Source organism: Hippoglossus stenolepis, chromosome 19 (genome assembly GCF_022539355.2).
Source record: "Hippoglossus stenolepis isolate QCI-W04-F060 chromosome 19, HSTE1.2, whole genome shotgun sequence".
NCBI lineage: Eukaryota > Metazoa > Chordata > Actinopteri > Pleuronectiformes > Pleuronectidae > Hippoglossus > Hippoglossus stenolepis.
Genome location: NC_061501.1, coordinates 15,931,043 through 15,950,112, shown reverse-complemented (window position 1 = coordinate 15,950,112; position 19,070 = coordinate 15,931,043). Strand labels below are relative to the sequence as shown.

Sequence of the window (19,070 nt, the reverse complement as noted above, 5' to 3'; positions counted from 1 at the left end):
CACAAACCAAGATGTGGACTGAGGATGAGGCCCTGAGCTGCAACGGTCCTGAGGTTTGCGATTTCTAATTGACTGCTCACAAATCCCCCCGAGACGTCAGTTGTCCAGTCGGAGCTCAGCTTCCTCCACGCGAGGCTTTAGTGAGAGTGAAACTCAGCATATAAAGTTTGGAGGGTGGTGTCTCTTCTCTCAGCTTTTCAAAACCCCAAATACATACGAGAGCAAAAGTTTGAGGAACTGACTTATCAGCAGGTATGTCTGCTACAAGAGAATTCCAAATGCAGACCCACAACCCTACAGTACAACTCTACTGGTTCTTACTGGTACTACACCCTCTTGTGAAGACATGGTGTAAATCAGTTGTTTCAAAGGCTAAGATACAACCATGTGTACGGTTACAGGTAACTTAACCGTTACATCTTTTATATTTCAAGTTTGTGTGGAGGCTGGTTCAAATCTTTATGGCTAACATCAGCAACCGGATCCAATCTGTGGATGTTTATGCTCCAGCAACTTGTTTAATAAAATGAATTAATACTAACATGCTACACCTCGTTAGCTTGGATTGATTGTCCACAAATTGACTGCTCAGTTCATTCCACTGGAACCACGGGTACAAAGTGTAATTCATTCAGATGTTGAGTCAAAGTCTGAATGGACAAACAGCAGCAGCATCACAGACCAACAAGACAAAATGGTGGAGAGGACTTACCTTTAAAGAGCCGGTAGAGTCTGATTGTTAACTCCTTCATTGACAGTTTGGAGGCAACGTGCAGCAAAGTATCTTGCGTTAAAGATACAAAATCATTTTGGAAAGTTGAATCACTGATTAAGCAGAATATCAAAGCAATTTAAATGATGTTATTGAAGCTGTTGGTTTGTTTATGACCAGTTTTTATCCCACCATGCTAACAACACCATGCTAACACCATCATGGCATCTGTGCTGTTTGACTGAAAATGCTTTAACCCCTGGAAAGAGGTAAGGGAAACCCTGTGTCTTAGCTCTGGCCTCCAGGAAATACAGGCCTTCTGTGATTACTTTTGGCCACACCCACTATAGCTACATCAACATTTGATTGGTTAATTCACCTGATACCTGCACCTGTGAGCAGCTAAGCTACAGCTAACACAATAGATTTAGGACAGTTTCCCTTTAAATGGACAAACGTGATTAAAAACAAGGGTAGAATGACTTTTATTAAAAAATAAAACATATTTAAAATACTAATTTGTTTGGCCCTGAAAGCCCAATTGGTTCCCAGCTGGAAAATATGATCTTGCTGATATAAATATCTTGCTTTTCTAAACATGTCAGCTAAACGTGGCATATTAAAATAGTTTGATCTTATATTTTTACGTATCACACTCGAAGTACTTTAACTAGCAATACTTCGTCTTCTACATGGACCATCAACTGGCTCGGGTACTAACTTTTTTTCCTTAGAAAAGTTGTCAAATATACCGCTAATATATAAAAAGGCAAATTCAAGAACCTTTCACAGGTTTTGTGAATTATTATTTGAAAATGTTCAGCTCGGGAAATGAATCAAGGACACATTGTTTCAATATTAATTACAAAATGTAGCCATGTTAACCGATTATTATTGTTGGAGACTGTAAGAACCATTAGTGAATTGGAAGCTTGATAATTGCGATTGAGGGAAGCAACAACTAGAAAATATAATTTTGTCACAAACCCAGATTTTCAATTTGCAGATTGTGTTGTATTTGACCCTTGATGTATAATCACAGAAACGCACAAATAGAGTTGAGAGCTACACAACACAGACAGCAATTAGAACTGCAATTATGAGGGTTTTTTTAATTTGGCAGATTAAATGAACCCAGTGTTGTGCTTCGTTTAGATAATCATGGTTTTTTTTACCAAAGTATTTCACTGAACCAGGGACGTATCTGTGACTCTAATGTTACCGTGTCTTCTTCTCCACTGACGGATACTATTCTCTGCAGGAGCGTCTTCTGTTGTGTTGTGCGCCCGTTTGATGATTTTTGATGCAGGGCGAAGTTGTAGCAGCTTTCATGGGCGGCAGACATCTCCGCGCAGTCGTTTTCACACAGCCCTGAAGAAAAGTTTTTTTCCGAGGTGTCAGGCCGTTCAGAGGAAAAACAACAGCAACAAGCAGCATCCGTCGACTGACAAGTTGACAAGCGGCTATTAAACCCCGCTGAAACTGTCGCAGCACCAAAAATAGTCAGAGGAGAAATGATCTAACTGCTGATGATGGAAACATAGAGAAAAAAAAAAGAACTCACACACACAAAAGAGCCATTTACTGACGTTACATCTCAAAAGGACAAATGTTCCAGCAATTCGTGTAATTAGGCAAGAGGTTGTTTTTCTCCAAGTGACAGTAAAGAGATTGACTTTAGCAGCTGCAGCCTTCTATCAGTCATAACGAAAACAAAACAGTTCCAGACTAAAAGCTAATCAGCCATTTCTCATCTTGAGTGACAGGACAGAGCTCACAACAATCTTGATAGACAACCTCGAAGCATTAGCTGAAATAACCATCCGTCTCTTTACCTTGACCCCGTGTGCAACCCTAAACCATTAAACACCTCCCCCGCGTGTCAGAGATGAGATGATTACCATCTCGCCTTAATTTGCCATTTCGACACGAGGCAGACAGAGCAGCAACGCGCAATTGCCCTTATCTCGTGTGCGAGCGCGCCTCCTTCGTTGGACGCGCAGGGAAACTCGTTCCCAGAATTTACAGCGAGGTAATTGAGCGATGAATTACTTTTTGCATCAGCCCCCACTCAATAACAGTGATTCTGATGTAGTGATACATTCTCTGCCCTTTTGTGATGGAATAATTTATGTCCAAAATCACATTCAATGGAAAACGAGCATACGAGTTTGTTGAAGACTGAAAACAACCAAACTTCCCGACATCCATATATATATATTTTTGTATCTTTCAAACTGTGTGAGGTTTCAACATTGTGCATTTTCAATATGCGAGTATGTGAAGTCACGTTTCTGAGTTTGAATTGTGAGCGCTGTCATTCCCTAAAGGGCAGAAATAAATGAGTTTCACATCAAGTAATGCAATCAGCCGCAGTTAAACCCAGATCTCCCCAAAAATTTGATTAAATCAGCCATAATTGAGTAGAGACGCCGGCTGCCTACAATTATACAGGTGGGGGGGAAAAAGTTGGAGATTGATGGAGAAATAGATGTTAAAATGGAAGAGACAGATCATTTAAAGCAGAGGAGAGACAGACATGCATGTGTACATCAACTTTCCAAAGAATAAACACACCAGTCAACAAGAAAAAAAGAGGACAATCTTTATTTCAATCTTCCAAACCTGTATTAAAGTGTGACACTCTCGATTCAAACCCACGTTTGGCAGAGAATGGCAGGCAACTACAAAGACCAGAAAGGCAAGACGAGGGCGTGTTTTTCCTTTAGTGCAGATTCACAGTAATGACACAGATAACCTCTGTATGGTAAATATAACAGGTGTGCTTAGGTTGAGGCGCCTAAGTCGATCAAGTTACGAGATTTACTGAGCTGCAAAAGCACAATGGAATGAGCGACAACGAGAAAACAAAACCTGAAGCCATCGTATTTCTCAGCTACACTTTGCAAAAAGGTTCAAACGGGGCTAAGCACTAGAGCAGGGGTGGGGAGACTCCTACCTAAGTGGTTTGTATTTAGCCTGCGAGCCATTTCATGAATAAGTCACAACAGCAATTAATTTTTTTTTTTTTCTGAGATAGAAAGAAAATAAGAGTAGCAGACTACCACGTCCATGAGGGTTGACGCTTTTGGCTGAAGGCCTGTCAGGTCAGGGGGATGATTCATGTCACGCGTCAACTGTCAAGAAAAGAAAAGTAGACTTGGAAAAGACGTCGTACTTTCCAAAAGAAAACAGATTTCTTTTGGGAGGGGGAGGGTAGTAACTTCATCTAGTTTACAGGGACGAGCTCACGGTGAAGAAAAAGGCCAATCATGGGTGTTTTTACAGCTAAACTACACGAGTTGCAAGGACAAATGCGATCGGATGAAGTAAAGTTCGGGTGCCCAACAATCAGCTTACACAACGACACAATCCCGACGATGTTACAGAGGCAAGTCTTTGTGGGAAAGATTGTGTTAATTGGAGAGCCTAGTTTTGTGAAGCTGCGAGCGCTGGTGTCTGTCTGGAAGAACTGCCGCTAAGCAGATTTCCTATATGACACAACCTTGTACAACAACACCACAAGGACACCGCAAAGAAACAACAGACATAACAAATACCACTCAACCAGACATGGAAGTGGCTTGAAGAGGATGATTATAAAAATTTAAATGGTCCTTGATAGGGAAAAGGTTCCCCGCCCCTGCATTAGCTATTAGCTCTACTCAACAACAGGATAAACAGCTCAAAACATTCATTGCAATCTTGTAACTCAAGGTCGACTTGATAGTAGGAAGTACTAAGGTCCTCGAGTGAAAATTACTCCATGCAGCTACTGTTCCTGAGGTCAAGGATGAATCTTTACGCTCATTCATCATCGTATATTGTTGTTCCCTTGAAAGAAATCCTCTTTTATTCTCCTTATTCAAACATCCTTGGAGCTTTGTGCATTTCGTATAATGTATGAAAGTTTTAAATCAACGCGGTGGAACAAACGAAGAGAAAATAAACGTGAGTACTGAGCATACGTCTTCAAAGAAATACTTCAACATTCGGGTAAACGGTTTGTTTGAGTCACATAATAAGATCGATATCTCTCCTCCTCTCACTAATTAGGATGTAATATCTTCTTCTTCTTTGTATGATCTAAGGAGATTTCATTAACCCTTTTCTCCAGTTTCCAGTTTTAAAGCTAAGCTACCTGGTGGGTGCCATTAGCTTCCTGTTTACTGCACATGGCATGAGAGTTGTATTAGATCTCAACAGAACAGGTGAACAAGCATATTTACCAAAATGTTGAACAACTGATTTAAAGTAATTACAGCTCTCATTTGGAGCAACGGGCTCCAGCACGATAACATCGGCCAAATGTGGAAACAAAGTGGTTATTGAACACAAGAGCTTTTTATAGCGTTCCGAGTTTTGACTGAGCTCGTCTCACTGGTTTGAAGTGGGCTGGGCTGTAAAGGAAAAATAAAGGCAATGTGAAGTATTAAATTGTTGCCATGGAAATGCCGCTGTGAATCAAATCTAGAGTTTTTGAGAGTTGTGTTACCTTCAACTTTATACAGAACAAAAAGTAAGGAAACATGTTTTCAGGTGCTTTATTTTACCAGAACAGCCAACGAAGCACCACTGGACCCCAAATCCAACAAGGTGCACTGCGTACTTCTTATAAAACGGTATCCGACTCGGTGTAGAAGATATTACGAACACTTCCTTTTTAAAGTAGGCGGCCAGGTGAATTCAGGAGAAAGCAATAACCCCAACTTGATTTTAGCTTTTACATACACTTTAGCCACAAGGGTATGGAAATAGGAGAGGGGAGGATTTATAAGGCTTTAGCCAACTGACTATAGCAGATTTTTAACAAAATACAAAAAAAAATGAAAAGAGGAAAAACTCAGTAGTAGGAAGACAGTCCTCATATTTTGTAAGCTTAAATCTACGTCTCAGTGCATTGGGATGTAAACTTCAACCTGCCTAGGAAATTCAATATAGAAAGCAGTGATGGAGGACCGATTGAAATATGGAAACAGACAGAGCCAGAGTCTATCTGAGGAATATGAGTTGTTAAAAGCCACAGGAGCTGCTGATGCATGTTATGGGAGTCCGCTGCTTTATAGGCACAGGCCTTCTATACTAAAGGTTTTCATGTCAGGGAGTTGAAATGGGTCGGAATCAGACGGACTGATACCAATTACCACCAAGCGGCCACGTAAATGGACCCTAACAGGGGGCTGGCGTGAGGAGTGAGTAGAAATGAGTGACTGTCTCGGCACTTTGCACCTTCCTAGGAAAACAAGAAGAGGAAATATTTCCAGGTAGTAACAGACAATTGGGGGAAGCACAATTCACATATGGCAGATTTTCCTTCTTGGGCACTTCCTAAGCTTTCTACACACGTCAATCACTAGACAAGATACGCCTACACTTTGGCTGAGGGGTGTGGGGGTTTGACGAGGTATAAAACGTGTATTTTTCAATTTAGTTTGAAGGCAAAATTTTGTTTCTACTACAGAAAGATCTATTGAATTAGACTAAAAGAAAGAAAAAGACAGATCGGGGTATGAGAATAAAATGGAGGATAGAATATGTGGTTTCAAAACGACGGCGGGGAAAGGGTCACGCGTCACATGGGGCAGACCACTGATGAAGTGGTACGTTTGAATCACAGCCGTCCCAACTGAGCGTTTGCCGTCGAGGCGCCAGAGGAACTCGGGGCCCTTCGAAAAAACCCAAGCATCTTTATGATCACAATCTATTTTCTGCCTTTAGCTTTTTAACCTGTCCACTTTAATGCTTCTATGTTTTATTTACCCTTCAGTATTCCAGTGCTCTGTGAAGCACTTTGTAACTTTTGTTTTGAAAAAGGTGCCGTAGAAATAAAGATATTATTCGGCGTCTATGCTCCGATCTTAAAAATTGCAGTAAGTTTCGATGGCTTCGCTGAGCGGCTGACCTCACACACCGACACGCAGAATTCACAGAACAGTCCGTGCTAGAGGGGCTTTGATGGGAAGTGAGATGAAAAACAAAGAAGCAGAGCAGTAATACATTGATATGTCTTTGAGTTTCATTTCACTGCATTTGACTAGGCCTATCATCCTCTATCCGGCAGGAGCCCCTGTGTTAATCTGTTTTCTTCTCTTCAGGATCCTTCTCTCCCAAATCCTCCTCCTCCTCCTCGTTCTCTCCTTCTTCTGGACCCTCCAGTTCAGCGGCGCGTTGCCTTTCCTCGTCCTCCTCCTCCTCGTCTTCCTCTTCTTCATCAGTCAGGCCCTCCCTCTTGAGCGCATCTATGTCATCCGAACCATCGTCCGACTCCGCTGTGCAGATGCCGTAGCACATCAGGCTAATTACGCCCAGCGGTAGGCCGAAGAGGAAGCAGCCGAGCAGTGGAGAGCTGCGAAACACTGACTGGTGTTGGAGAGGAGACAAAGAAAAGTACAGAACGAGTCAGGTTGGGAGAGTAAAGTGGTACAAGTCAAGTTTAACAAGGAAGAGAAAGATATTAAAATGATGGGGAAAAGACAATATTTGAGCTTTCTTTCACAATTCAGTCGTTAGCAGAAGAAATGTAAGACTGCACGATCTCTGGTGTAAATATACTCGTGCAATTTTAAAAAATGTCATCAACAAACATTGAAATCACTCAAAATCTTGTCTCATTCCAGTCTGCATGACTTTCCAGGCAAAGCTGGCAAGTGCCCAGCAGGCTCCAAACCTCAGCACTGGATTCACTACGTACTAATTTTCTAATTTACTGCAAATTTGTTTTGTAGACCCTCACAACTAAACTTAAAAAATGACCCAACACCAGGCTGCAGTGTGCTCTGTTAAAGCTGTAATGACACGTATTACTTATCTGTATTATATTATTGATACTCTGCTTTGTGGTCCACACGTCTCGCAAGCAAGTCATAAAAAACAACTGGCCCATCAGAGGTGTGTGAGTCCAAATAAAGGTCTGGACAACCCAGTATTTCAAACGGCTAAATCGATTTGTTACAATAAAATCGCTGCAATGAAGAGATTAAACCAAGCAAAGGGTTCAACGCTGATCTGCGTATCTGCACCAAGAATCCACTGCAAATCTATACTGGCTCGTTAGCTGTGCTGCTCCACTCATTTTATTAAACCCCCGTAGTGGTTTGCACCTTCGCCGGCCGAATCTGTCTGTGTGGAGTTTGCATGTGCACCCCAGGTCTCTGTGGGTTTTCTCCTGCTTCCTCCCACAGTCCACACACGCAGTTAATTGGAGACTGTAAATTGCCCGTAGGTGCGAGTGTGACTTGTTTGTCTTTGTATGTCAGCCCTGCGATACGCTGGCGACCTATCCAGGGTGAACGCCGCCTCTCGCCCAATGTCACCTGGGATTGGCTCCAGCTGCAACCCTCAAAGGATAAGTGGACTGGATAATGTACGGAGGGATGTTGAAATCTAAAATATTCAACTTATAGACATGAGCACACCTGATCACATTCCAAAGAACTGTGAAGTTTTGCCTGTTTATTAACTTCACAGTAATAAATAATGATAAAGCAAAAACAATCAGCTGACATGAAGACATTGTCATTGCTGAATCGATGAAGCACAGGTTCATGGCTGGTGCCCTGGGCAAAATATAATGAAGTTGCCATGTGCACTGTAAATAATGAGCACCTACAGGAAACAGGATGCATACACTGCGTCCACCGTGAGGAAACGGGGGTCAACAGGGGCCCACATTTCTCATGAGTCATTCCAGCTCTGACCTTCTTTCTTAAGTTCACACATTTAACAACAAAAATACAAACTTTATCTCAATATCTGTTATTCCTCTCAGCCTGTTTCAGCACAGCGGAGCGATTATATGACTATTTAATAAACAACTTACATTTCGCTCAACAGCCAAAAGTAAAGAGCCTCCAAAAATCCAGATGGAAAAATATTTGTAGAGAAAAAACCCAACGCAGAAAGGCTTTTATGTTTCCATTAGAGATGCTGCGTTTTAATCATACATTTATTCATTCATTTGCATTATCGCCATTAAACTTGCATTAAAGCCAGTGTGTTCAGAAGGCAGGTCGCAAATCATTTGCAGGAACACGGACAGGCAGTAATACTTTAGTATTAATTAAATCTGCGTCATAATTCCAGGAAAGTCGGTATTATGTTGTACTGTCTGTGTTCTCACTTGTGCTGTGCTTTAACCTTTTATCTGCATTACTCTGACTCTGCAAGGACCACAAGTCTGTCAGACAATATTTTCTGTGTGCACCTTATCTTCCTATCATGGGCCTCGGCAACCTTGACCACATGCTAGATCACAAACTGGACCGACATTTGTGCAATGGTAGCGTGCACACACACACACAAGCTGGATTCATTCATGCACTGAACTCCTGATATTGTCCTGAAATCTTCCATGAGCAAGAACGCAAATTTCTGAGTTAATCCGGACATTTTCTGGATTTGTTTCTACCAGTAACACTTCTGAGGGAGCCATGTAAGAAAGCAGCAGGTTTGGGTCAAAGAACACAAGAATCTCAGGATGAAAAAGAGGAGCCTTACGTGTAGAAGACATCAACAAAGATGTCAAGACCGGTGTCGATGTGCTGTAAACAAACACGCGTGAGTTCTACAGTGGAATTTCTACTTTATATCCTGCCTCCTTCATGCTCTTCCCAGAGGCCCCCACTCGTCTGAATGTTCCAGAGAGTTTACTGTTGTTGTGTAGCGTTTGGCCATGACTGTTAATAACTGATACAACTATACTGCGAGTGTGTTGAGAGTAAATCACAACCACCTTGTTATTTACTACACGTGTATTGTAAATTTAACTGGCTCTGTCGTCAGCTTAGAAGCCCTGAGGGTCCGCACGTAGTAAATGGAAGTGTCAGGATGTGAAATACAGTAAATGCACAGAGCCAACAGGTTGTTCTGGAGCCGATCTGTCGCCTGGTCGTGATTGAAAGCACCTCTCATTCACATCCATGTCATGGACCTGCATAGAAAATTCGAACATTTTTATGCTGCTGCAAAAACCCACCGTTTCTCATCTCCTGTGGGCAAAACAACAGCCGAGCCACTGAAGGACAACTTTGCAAGTTCTCCTTTAAATGATCTCGGTGACGAATGAGTCATCTGGCCTTAATATAGCAGGATACATCAGAGACAATGTACCTAGAAGGGAGTACTCGACCACAACATCTGTCAGCCACTGAGCTGAGGAGGAGGAAATATTCATGCTCCCTCCAGTCATTGCCACTGCAAGAGGGATGGTAATTGCTGGTGCTCTGCGAAGCTAGATGAGGTGGAGATGGGGATGCTATGCTAACACAGCTGGCTATGAGCCATTGCGCCTAATGTGGCTGCTCCGTCATGCGCCTGTCAGATGTGCATTTAGATTGGGCTCTCCGGGGGCGAGGTGATGGCTGCTGCCTCTCTGCTTTGTCTCGTGTCATGGTGGCGATGCTCACAGCTCGCTAAATTTAGAGAGAACAGCATCTGCTTTCTCTTACAGGTATAAGACAAGCCAGACACAGATGGATGCAAATAAGAAATTATCAAATATCCTATATATAAAAGTGCTATTCTTCTCCTGTCAAACCTGATCTGACAGCAAAAGAATTAAAACTTCAGAAAGTATTTCGATGTGAAGTACGAGATGTCACTACACCTTCCATGTCTCTGTAAAATCCGTAATTCTCCTTCAGGAGTTCTCAACGTCTCTATAAAGGACATTGTTATGGGCAGGGTTGAGCTTCACCCATGGTTACAGTGCAACCGTGCCAACGGAGCTGCATTACAACTCAGCTGTATTTACATTCCTAGCACACCCTTGGTAAAGTAAACACCAGTTCTTCCAAAAGAACCAGCTACTTAGAGTAAAAGTGGGAGGAAAAGCAACATCAGCCTCCTGACCCTCTCTCCTCCCTCGTCGCTCCACCGTCTCGTGCCCCGACGCCTGTTTCTCTGCCCTCGTACTGTGTTTACTGCCTGCATTGCATATTCTCACTCGCACACCCAAGTCCACTCTCTCTGGATGCTGTTTATCTCCCAGAGGGGACGTGCAGGGTGCCCAGGCATTTGTTCTGTCGGGAGCAGGTTGCACACATATAGTATTTACCCTAAATGGCAAACACAGTCAAGGTGAGGCATGGCAAGGTGGTTCAGCAGTGTCGTAATAACAAATGGTTTCATAACAGAGGTTAAGAGAGACATGTATTTCATCCCAGCTTGGTAGTAGGTCAGCGACGACAGAGCCACAGAGAATCATCCCCAAACTGAACAGTTTCTCTCTCACCTCTGCAAAACATGCATGTGTTGTTCCATGTTTCAGAGCTAAAGCCACTATACATTGAGGCCTATGCAAAGTTAACACGGTGGAGAAGCAGCTAAAAAGCCAGATATTCCCCTCAGGACAAAAGTAGAATGAGAATTCAACTTAAAGCGGCCAGAAAAGCAACTGCACATTAATGTTATGTTGCCAGGTGTATTCCCTTATCAGCTTTATAGAAGCTGGTGGAGAACAAAACAGAGCTTTAAGTACTGTGAGAATTGAACTTAAAAGTGTCATGTGGTCAGAAAAGCAGCTCCATATTAATGTTATGTTGCCAGGTGTAGTTCCACATCCGCTTCTATATACAAGTGTTGTGTTTACAGCTCAGTGTGTTGCTTCTAAGCAGCGACAGAACCACATCAGCTTGTTTATAATAACATAAGATTCAGATTGATTTCTGTATATGTTTTGTTGATGTGCACTTATAATACAAACCAAATATTTATATACAAATATACATGATCTACTGGTGACTCTAACTTCATGTAGATTGCCTTCGTGAACCGCGAATTCTCATCGACTTACCATAATGGTGGATCTTGCATCAAAGGCCACACGCTTGATCCTCTGAATGAAGCCGTCACCTCCATATGCCTGCAGGGAGACAGATCGTTTAATGGAGACAGAGGAGCGGCTATTTCAAGTCGACCCCAATTTTACATTCACCACCTATGTAGTGTACATGCAGGGGTTGCATCCATTCTTCAGTTCGACATCTACAATTAGTTGGGGACAATCCCTAAACAGCTAAACAACTGTCAACATGTCAATAATACTCAACAATTTAAGTCTCAGGTGTCCAGTCATGTGTTCTGTGCATCCCAGACATTTAAAATATTATTTCATTAACCGCTTCCCTGCACAAAAAGTACCTGGTGTGTTCAGTTTTGCTCAGTCTGAGCTCATTTTGTGGCAAAAGCACCTGGACAGTCGATGAGTGATCTGCCCTGATGCTAATTCATCAGCACGGCCAATTAGTGAGCTCTGACCAAGCAGGACGTCTGTGAAGGAGCTGAAGGTGGGCATGAGATGAGTTTCGTGGAAGCAGCTGTTGCACGGAGCCAGGCTGTGCTCGGACTGCATAAGTAGCTTCAGAAGTGTTTTTTATAGCTTGCTGCTTGAGTCTTTTTTTTGCGGGGGGGGGATTGCAAAAGAGCAAAGGACTTAAAAAAAGTGAAGATGGCATTTGTGCCACAAGAGCAGATAGTTAGAATATATATATTTAAAAAAAATAGCTACTCCTTAAAAAAAAATGCTAGAGAAATGCCACAGCCTGTCAACTCCTTCCTCCTCTGGCTGGTTCATGCGTGGCTAAACACGTCATCTCTCTACCTGTTCAGGCTTTTTCTGCCCGTTATGGGAAAAACTCAAAAATTCAGTATTTTTTAAGTCACGTGTGGGGAAAACTTCAGCTCCTAGCATTCCTTCAGAAAAAGAAAGAAGAACTCCCTTGAAAATTCAACAGCACCTTTAATGTTTTTTGCACCATCTGCAGTACTTTGAATTTAACTCCATGCATTTATCCCACTTTATTCTGTGCATCTCTGTGGAGCAACAAGCAGCCTTGAGACACCTCTTGCCAGACATCAGCAGCGTGATGTGAAAAAGGTGAGACTGTCCAGACTTTGGCCGGAGCGGAAGCGCAGATACACGGTGGTTTGTGCGGCTGTTTATTCGGTGGGAGGTTTGTTTTGCCAAGCGAAAAATAGCCCAGACCTTTCCTGGAAAACAAGGACAGGACCTCTAGCTGTTTGGCTTATGGGTTCATACATCTGGTGTAGTGTAGTGCAGTGCACGGAAAAGCCAAGGCATCCCTTTTCCAGATTAGTCTACACACACACACTATAATACCGAGTCATGTAGTAATCTCAGTGTTTGATTTAGAGGACAGAATTATTGCAGATAATCTGTTCGGAGGGGACAGTAATATAAAATCTAATGTAAAGGGAGATTGGAAAAATACCTCATGTGGTGAAAACATCTTCAACAGGGGACTTAAAATGTAATGCAACATGCTTGATTAATGGAGACCACTGGTGCGATTACAATGGAACAACACCAGGGGATTGGGGGGAAGCAGGGAGTGAGGTAAGAGGAGAGGATATTGACCTGTGCAGAGCCGTTCAAAACGCTGCTGATGAACTGGACCAGCTGCTCCATGGTCTCAATCGGCTCACTGGGCAGGAAGTACTGCTCGTTGGATGTGTTGAGGATTATAACGGAGGGCACCGTCACCTCGCTGGGAAAAGAACAACAACAGGAAACAGAGCTTTAAATCTTTTTAACCTCCGCACCTTGCACATTATCAAAGTGCGTCATTAGATGCTAACAAATAGTGGTTTCTTAAAAGAACAAATTGTTACACGGAGAATACAACAACGAGATAAACAAACCCTTTGTGCTCAGAGCAACCTAACTTTTCCCATGGGCATTCTTTCAAAGAGAGGATTTCTGGTTTTTTTCCAGGAGGAGAAAGGAGAAGGCGATGCAGCCTGGCCTATTTCAGAGTGGCATTTCTTCTATCTTTTATGCAAACAGTGTGCAACTCAGGGGCTTTATGGGTCTGTGCTGGTCACGGTTAAAGAGACCTTTACAAATTACAGCTGACAAGTGAATACGCAAGGAATCCGGAGGAAAGCTATTCTGCATCCATGCTGAGACACCTACAAAACATACACACAGAGGCCTGGTGATCCAGTGAGCACTCTGCAGCGCGCTAATTTCCACAAATCAGCCGAGGAATGACAAGCCTCAGCGAGATAACAAACAAGGTCATATAAACAAGCAATCCCTCTTTCACATGTCGCGCACAACACCGAAGCGTGGCTTAGATAAAGTATCCCGGTGCTTTGATACACACACGGGCACACAGACACTCCATCACCGCGCTGCACCCTCACATCCCCGCCGTGTTACTCAGCCCGGCAACAAATTGCACACGCGCGCACACGTATCCATCACCGTCCCAATCCGCCACCCAGCTGAGACCAGGAGTGCAACCACACTGCACCTCGCTGCTCGGCCCAGCTGAGATTTGCAATAACGTACAGTGAATAAACGCACACACATGCATATAGACACTTTATGAATGCCTGCATCCATCTGACATTCAGCCTACTCCGACCAGATGGCATCCATTTGAAGTAAATATGGATTAGCCTGTTCACCTCTGTGAGTGGAGACTGCTGTGGGTTTGCCGGCCGTAATGAAGGGTCATATACAGAACTCTATAGAGCTACAGCTGGCAGAAGGCTCACATTTTATAACCTAGATGGAAACAGCTGCCATACAGACACGAATGCGGCTGGATCATAGAGTGTATATAAAGATGGACCACACGTCTCCACTTCCTCACACCATCCAGAAATGGGTGGAGCCAAAGTATGGTCCATCAGCAGTCTCAGCTGTCAATCATGATGTTTGACCCTGTTTAATAACATCAAGTAACTCATTAAAACCACATTTTAAGGAATATTAAAAAACTAATATCACTAACATGAAGGAGGTGGGGTTAATGGCCTATACTGCAGCCAGCAACCAGGGGGCGATCAAGACACCTAAGCTTCGCAAGTTTGTAAATTAGAGCACGTAAACCTTTCCAAGTAATAACAGGTAAGTTAAAACTATCAGCCTGAACATAAGCAGAATAGATCTAATATCTAATTAGAAATTTGTGGCTTCAGAAGAAAATGCTTTTTCATGTCTTGAATATGTTATACTAAGCTATTGAAACCTGTTTGTAGTATTTGAAATCTTTTCAGAACTAAAATCGTGTAAAAAATCTTGGTGAAAAATGTATTTAAAAATATCTCTTGTGGTACAAACACTGTTTCCCCTGTAGTTTTCTTTGTTGTCGTTGTTACTTTTTACTTATTAGCCGGACCCCAGCTCATTATCAGTAGTTCATTATTTATTTTTCCGTCGCTTTTCTTTTTACTTTCTGTTACCTGAAGCTTTTTCTACGCTTTAATTATTGCAAGAGGACTTAATTAAAAACTGTAAACTGTGACGTGATTATCACAGTGTTTTCCAGGAAACCCATTTTGAAAGCATCAGTTGAAAATCTTTTTAAAAACCCTGGTTATTTTTTCAAACACATAAAAAACTGATAAATAGACTTTGGAATTGGCATTTGTTGTCTAGTGAAAATGATTCCACAGTAAAATTATTAGAGCTTCCACGAAAAGCCAGTGAATAAATGAAATGAGCTAGTTTTGGCATTAATGTTTGTGGTCAGGTCTTCCTCCGCACACAAACTTTCCAGTCACCTCACATTACTTTTACTTTCTCACAGCGCACAATGGATTCTCTATGAGGGGTTAGCTATAATCCTACGTTTAAACAGGAGCAGCCTTGGACTTAAGAGTAGTGCTCATGTTGTTTGTGTGTGTCTATGTGCCTCTGGTGTAAGCAGGGGCAGCCTTACGCCAGACAGACCGCTGCCAGAACACAGTAATCGCTGTGATGACAGAAAGAGGGATAACAAGCCATCAGATTTATTTCCATAGTCGTCCTAAGGGAAAGGATTAGTGGACATTGACAGGCCAGGATTTCATTCCTCAAAGGAGGGCAATTAATCCTGTGCTACAGCGGCCAAATTCAGTCCTGTAAAACCCGGCGAGATACATATTGTATGTACTCATACAAAATTAGGAAGGCTAATCATCCCTTTCAACCTTACATATAAACACCGCCTGCCTCGTTTCAGCCGTGCACCAGGAGTTTGTCCGTCGAATGCAGTTTTCCATTACGACTTCCGCTCTTCTCACTCGCATTTAATTACACCAGAACTTAGGAGGCCATGTCTGCTATAATCTCCCTCATGCAAACAATAACATGCTCAAATTAAAATAACATCCTACAGCGGTCTATTACCCTCCCAGATTGTCACACAAACACAACATTATACAAAAGACACGTAATTACACATTGTGCGTCGGTAGACACAAAGCAGACATGCCAACTGCCACAGCCCTGCTGGCCTGTAACACTAGCGGGGCTCTGTCTAATTAAGAAGTGTGGGATGTCAGTAGCAGGGCCCCTCCGAGTACGACACCCCAACAGTCAGCCTCAGCCTGGGCGGGAGGCTACTGCAGCGGAGTCTTGCTGAATCATTAGTGCTGCTCTTTGGAAAGCTATTAAAAACACACGACCGCTGTAGATTCAATCCATGCACAGCTTTATCTGCACACTCCCCCTATATTCCTCTCTATCCTTCCCCTCACATGAGCAGATTTGCAAGATGTTTGTGTTTTGTTTTTTTCTTCAAATGTGTGTGTGTGCGCGCGTGTGTGTGATGCCAAGAGCACTAAAAGAGAAATGACAGTCCGCCCGGGTAATTGACTTCTCAACAAGAGAGCATCTTTAATGGCGGAGGCAGGCGTTACAAGTCAGCGCAGACAGAAGGTAACGAGAGAGAGAGAGAGAGAGAGAGGAGGGAAGGGAGAGAGAGAGAGAGAGAGAGAGAGAGAGAGAGAGAGAGAGAAGGCTGGATATGAGACACTTACCCCATAATGAGGCTGTTAATGTAGTCATTCCCGTCCATGTGGCCAAACTGGAAGTCTCTGGAGGTGCGAGACAAATCAGTGGCATGAGAAAGAGAAACGGTGAATCAAAAAACAACACAGTAAAATGAGCATTTTTTTTTTCTCCCACCCGTCTCTGTGGACTGCATAACCTAGAACAAACTGGGACACAAAAAAAACTCTGCACAATAGGACACATATGAAACCGCACTGAATGGAAATCATGTGTGCTCGCCGCGGAAAGCCTGGGATCACTTTTGTCTATCCCCCAAAGCTCCGTCACATGCCGTCTCCGGCTTCTCCTCATCTTTTCCAGCACAGGAAAAGACTCAGGTGATTTATCTAAACGATAAGGCAGGAGGAGGAATTCAATTTATATATATATCTCATTGTATTGCACTGTGTCTGAGAGGAGTGCACTGTGGGAAAGACTGAAGAGGAGGAGGGGGTTACACAAGTCCAGGGAAGTCAGTGACTACCTCTGAATAACTGATTACAGGGGCCTCTACATACAGAACATATCGTACTGAATCATAGCAGCATTTGTCCCCTGGGTGCTAAAGAGCAGAGCCTGTTCTTATTTCAATGACGAGTCTGAACTATATTATAAATCTGTAATAATTCGGTGTCATGAGATATAAATTTTGTCGGCGATAGACTAGAGGAGTGCTTTATGAATGCAGACAACAGAGGCCCAGACTGGGAATAAAGTTCATCAGAAAGTCAGCTTGCAACTTTCGCTCTGAAGACGGCGGCGCTGAGAGTTATGGATCAGAATTAGTTGGAAAATTATCAACGTGCCAAAAGTGATGGAGTGGGATATGAGACTGAGGCAAACCAAGTACGATGAAAAAAAAAAAAAAAATTCAATTTTACTTTATTATTAATACTTTGCCCATTCTACAACTCCCCCGTAAATCCATCCTCCCACTTCCTTGGCTGCTCGGCTCAGTTGGACAACAGTAGAAACTGACGGAAAGAATGTGCACCACGTTCTTCTGTCAGTTGCTCGCAGATTTTGAAACAAGAGGCAATTTTGTCGTCAATTGAAATGTTCCCCCTGGAAATGAGTAGGTGGCCAATTCATTTAACCCTTCATTAACCCTATTAAGTTTATATTCACTCTTTATTTGGCTCCATTTTGATCCAACAACAGAAAAGGAGAAATATCTGGTCCTCCTGCTTCTCTGTGTTCTGCAGCTGTTTACTAACTTTGTCATGTGTTGCTGAGCGGATTAAACAACATTCAGTTCATCAGATGAGAGGTGAGAGTTAAGTTTGGGGCCATATAATCAAAACAATAAGCTGAACCTCTGTAGAGATGAGGGGAAATTATGAATTGGGGATATTATGAAAAATTGGTGCCACACACGTAGAAGATGCCAAAGACGATGTCAACTTGGAAAGACAACTCTTTTGGTGAGGAGGGTGGGCACTGGTTGATTTGCTGTTTACAAAAACATGTAATCTCCCTGAATGAATTTTACAGGGTTGATGTCTGAAAACGTCTACAGTTATTTGATCCATCGTTGATATAAAACTGTTAATTACTGCAGCTTTACGATGTTTGAAACGTTACAAAATGCTGCTCCTGTACTCGCTGCTTTGAGTCATGAATTATTCACGGGCAGAAAAAGTTGTGAGTGAAAGGTTTCGGTTCGTGACGACGCAGCTGACGGGAATCATCCCCGATAAAGATTCTTGTCCAGTCTTGTAGCAACCGTCTGTGCGTTCACACATATGTTGCATAAACGTCAAGACAGTAATGACTAGTTCAGAATTTCCGCCAAGTTCACACCCACCAACTGACAAAATCAGACTCTCACACGTACAATTCACAGACATGTTGGCATATACCCCCACACACACCCTCAGATCTGAGATTTGCATTCACCTCTCTGTCAAAAAACGCTACAAATGGTGGGTGAGCTAAATACCACGACATTTATTACTGCATCAAACGGCGTCGGCTCATTCAAATGTCAGTCGCCACCTATAATCTGTTCGACTGCGCTGCCTCCGCCCACCACCGGGGGCGACAGCCGAGTCGGGGACTTGTAATTTTAAGTACCGTTTAGGTGTGTCAGAACACTGCAGGTGGCTCTGATCTCAGCGGGGATCTCAAACTCAAACGTCTTAAAAAAAAAAAAAGAAAAAGGAAAACAGGACGGGTGTAGTGTGACGGATCGTCGCCTAATTGATGATAGGGATCTGTGTGATTCAATCAGTCCTAATGGGAACGCCTGCAGAGGAAGAAAACGCTTTGATCATCGCAGTTTGAGAGACAGAAATTTATCAGATGAACCAAAATGGTCAATGACGGGGAACAGCGAGGAATTTAAGCTCAATACAATGAGGAAAATGTGATACATTCTTTTGTATGAATGTTTATGGGGGGGGAGCCTCTTGTTGAGTGTCGGCCTCCCGGGGGTGATCAGGGATGTGGGTCACCTTCAGAGCAGCACCCTGGGAGATGATTTGAATTCAAGCCACTTCAGCAGAGCACTTGTTTGCTTTACTCTGGGTTCTCTCGCTGAAGGACTGTGCTCACTAAATCATCGGGACC

At 42.9% G+C, this 19,070-nt stretch overlaps 1 protein-coding gene across 1 annotated transcript in view; it reads right to left on the bottom strand.

Annotated features, from left to right (window-relative positions):
• Positions 1-3,303: 3,303 nt before the first annotated feature.
• Positions 3,304-19,070, bottom strand: part of LOC118098753 (protein disulfide-isomerase TMX3) — a 31,905-nt gene continuing 16,138 nt past the window's right edge. The window contains exons 13-16 of the mRNA XM_035142857.2: positions 16,487-16,543; positions 13,089-13,218; positions 11,505-11,573; positions 3,304-7,072 (exon numbers count right to left, since the gene is read on the bottom strand). Of these exons, the coding sequence (XP_034998748.1) occupies positions 6,785-7,072; positions 11,505-11,573; positions 13,089-13,218; positions 16,487-16,543 (544 nt within the window). The 3' untranslated portion in view covers positions 3,304-6,784. The remainder of the gene's footprint in view (positions 7,073-11,504; positions 11,574-13,088; positions 13,219-16,486; positions 16,544-19,070) is intronic.